The 3518-nt window shown below is 47.6% G+C and overlaps 1 protein-coding gene across 1 annotated transcript; it reads right to left on the minus strand.

Annotated features, from left to right (window-relative positions):
* Nucleotides 1-666: 666 nt before the first annotated feature.
* ORY1 (syncytin-Ory1) lies at nucleotides 667-2400 on the minus strand. Its single transcript, NM_001305593.1, is given in 1 exon segment — nucleotides 667-2400. A coding segment is annotated over 1 exon segment (1734 nt).
* Nucleotides 2401-3518: the final 1118 nt, after the last annotated feature.

Genomic DNA, 3518 nt, shown 5'->3' on the forward strand with positions numbered 1-3518 from the left:
CACGGACGCCATCGTTTCCCTCTGGCACTGCCCCTTGTCCCGTCCCGCGGGACAGCAACTGGGGCCGAGCACCTAGAAGGAGAAATGAAAGGGACAGGAGACACAAAGATGGCAGCAAGACAGGTGCCGATCAAGCTGCGACTTTATTTTTCAACCACACACTTATATATCATCGAGGCAGGGTATCGGGAGGGGGAAGGAGGGTGGGCTTATCTTGTAGCTGCAATGCTAGTGCAAGTAGGGGAAAGGTTACAAGGCCTTAAGGCACAAGGTCACACAAGGTTGCGTTATCAGTACTATCAGGTCTGGCCTGTCCAGCCCTGTCTCTCAACTAAGAGGTCACATGCTGCGTGGTCCCCGACATATCCCCCTTTCTTATCAATTAAACAGAAATGGCTACCGGTTAGGCCAAGCATGATGAGCGAGCAGTGCCTGTCTTAGGAATCGACCCGGAGCTCCAGCACCTCTTACCCGTCATTGGATATCCTTGCCAGTCCCCAAGGACTCCTGTCTTAGGTGGGTGAGGTTCCGGGAAGGTGCCCGTCATTGGCTTACTGCTCGTTTTATTGATAGGCCTGGGGCCCTTCCTGGGCTCCCGACTGGGGCAGCGGCAGACCGAAGGGGAGAGTCAGTTGTTGGAGGGACCGTGACCTCACTGGCCAGACTTCACCGGCCGGAGAGAGAGATAACGTTTTCCATGGGATCTTCCATGGCCAGACTTTGGTAATGTATTTGAATTGGTCTGGCTGCTAAATTATCTACTTGTTGTCTGATAAAGGTCATCAGCCTATTGAGGAGACAAGGACCTATAGATAGCACAACAAGCAACCCAACAATGGGGCCTAAAAGCGGTAGCAAATAGGGAAGCAGTCCATTCCATCCAGTCCAAAAGGGATTTTCAGCCATGGCACGTCGACGACGCTCCAGATCTTCTTGAAGTGTCTTGATTTTATCACGAACAATGCCGGACTTGTTAGCATAAAAACAGCATTTTTCCTGTAAAGCCAAGCAAATACCTCCCCGTTCAGCAGTAAGCAAGTCTAAGCCTCTACGATTTTGTAGAACCACTTCCGCTAGGGAATCAATTTGATCTTGAAGGTCCTGAATGGTGGTGGATAGGGTCTGCACATCATTAATAAGTTGTTGGGACAATTCTCTATATTTGTGGACCGCGATTCCTAGTCCTGTGGATCCTGTAACCATAGCTGAGGAAATTCCCAATGTGGCTAATAAAGGAATAAATTGAATAGCTCGTTTTTGTCTCCCTGCAATATAATCAAGGGAGGGGATAGGAACAGGGGTATCTCCATTGATAATCTCTATATCAGGAAAAAGTATAGCATGCATGCAATTACCGGTCCAATTTGTTGGTAAAATGGTATAAGCTAAATTATCCCTACATACAAAAACGGTGGAATTAGGGGCATAAAGAGGGTAGTTTACTGTTACATTATTTGTACAGAAAGGAGCAAGGCCTACATCGATATCGAAGGGATTGTTGTTGGGAGGTTTATAAAGGCAAGTGATATTTTCCGTTGGGACAGGAAGAACGGGAAAGGGCTGCATAGGGGGGTGGCCCAAGAAACTATTGAACTCAAGGGTATTATTAAGCGGTAGAAAAATGGCAAGAGGAAGGGGGGGTCCCTGGCGTAAACAGAGCCAGCAGTCTCTTGCAAGGTTTGGGGCAGAGAGATTAAGCAGTTTATGGGTGTTGGTAAGGATATCGATGGTATTGACATCCAAGTCTTTATTTCCTCTGGAATGAACTTTAGCCAGGGGGTGGTATTGGAGGGAAGGGTAAAGGCTTTCAAATACAGTTTCGAGTACCTTTTGTGTTTTTAATTTAGTAAGGGTATCCTGAGGGCCTCCACCGTCAGACACTCCCACAGGGGCTATAGGGTACCAGCAGGCTACTTGTCCCTTAGTGGGGCAGGAGGGGGAGCTGAAGCGTGAAGAGGACAACTCTCCTCCGAACGTTCCCTCATAATCTCCTGATATAACGGCAAACAATAAACGCTGATTTCCCTTATTACAGGTTTGATACTGTGTATAACAGGAGGAGTGCACGGAGTAATGGATAGTTTTATTGCACTCTGATGGGCACTGATCCCCAGTGCGGTAAGAGTCTAGCTTAGGTTTGGGAACACAGAACCATCGGGAACCCGGGACGGTCAGATAAGCAGTTTTATCTCCGCAGTCTTGTGTAAAACGTGGCTTTTGAGCACGGCCACGGCCACGGGTTCGTGGGAAGGATACTATTATGCCCCCTGAGCAGGTACAAGGGTGATGCTGTTGAAGGTATTTTTGAATGCCCTGAGGGTTGTCAAGCCCTGCAAAGACTGGTGGAGCCCAATGGATGGTGTAGATTGCCATCATCAGGAGAGCAAGGCTGAGGGCCATTGTATTAGGGCCCTTTGGAGGGGTTAATCAGTGAGCCCTCAGGAAATGTAGCAGGGGAGGAGAGAATAGAGAGAAGATAAGATACACAAATAGCAACAATGGCAACAATTCCAGCAATAATAAGGAGTCCTGTAATGAGTCCCAGTAGCGTCCAGCCGGGTCTTTTCATTCCTGTGGGTATAAGGAAAAGGCGTTCTCAGGGCCAAGTACAGGCTCTGGAACAACATCATTATTTGTAGGAATTGGCGGATTAACTTGTTTAATTAATCTTTCAGGTAGCCATCTTGGTGCCGATTGTTTTTGGTCCAGGATGCAGGCTGAGCCACGTCCCCAAATGAGTACTGGATCTGGGCCGTGCCAGCTACTGGTGAGGGGGTCTCGCCACATTACCATAGGCGGAGCCGTATCAGGGGAAGGGTGCCAATGACGGTCCGCAGCTGAATGATTATTATTATCCAAGGTCAGGAAGTTTAGCACAAAGAGCGCATGATTCAATCGGTCGCGGGGAGAGGCAAAAGACAAGGAAGTGGCTTCAAGCCGAGTGAGCCAAGTTTTTAGTGTTTGATGGGCTCTTTCAACAATTCCCTGTCCCTGTGGATTGTAGGGAATTCCTGTAATGTGGTTAATATGGAGCGCCTCACAAAATTGTTTAAACTTAGTGCTGACATAAGCAGGACCATTGTCTGTCTTAATCTTAACAGGTTTTCCCAGTACAGAAAGAGCTGTGATAAGGTGCGAGATAACATCCTTAGCAGCTTCTCCTGTGTGGGGGGAGGCAAAGACAAAGCCACTATAGGTGTCTATAGAGACATGGAGATACTTTAGTTTGCCAAATTTTGGGAAGTGTGTGACATCCATTTGCCACAGTTGATTAGGGAGAAGACCACGCGGATTGACTCCCAAATGCGGTACAGGTTGGCTTGTAACACATGAGGGGCATTTTTTGACTATTTCACGAGCCTGTTCTCGTGAAATTTTACAAAACAAACGGAGAGATTGAGCATTTAAGTGATGTAACCTATGCAAGTTTTGAGCTTCCTGTACTGATCCCACAATTATGGAGAAGGTAAGCCTTGTAGCAGCATCTGTCTGGGCATTACCTTCTGAGTTCTGAGCTT

Source organism: Oryctolagus cuniculus, chromosome 13 (assembly GCF_964237555.1).
Source record: "Oryctolagus cuniculus chromosome 13, mOryCun1.1, whole genome shotgun sequence".
In the NCBI taxonomy this organism is placed as follows: domain Eukaryota; kingdom Metazoa; phylum Chordata; class Mammalia; order Lagomorpha; family Leporidae; genus Oryctolagus; species Oryctolagus cuniculus.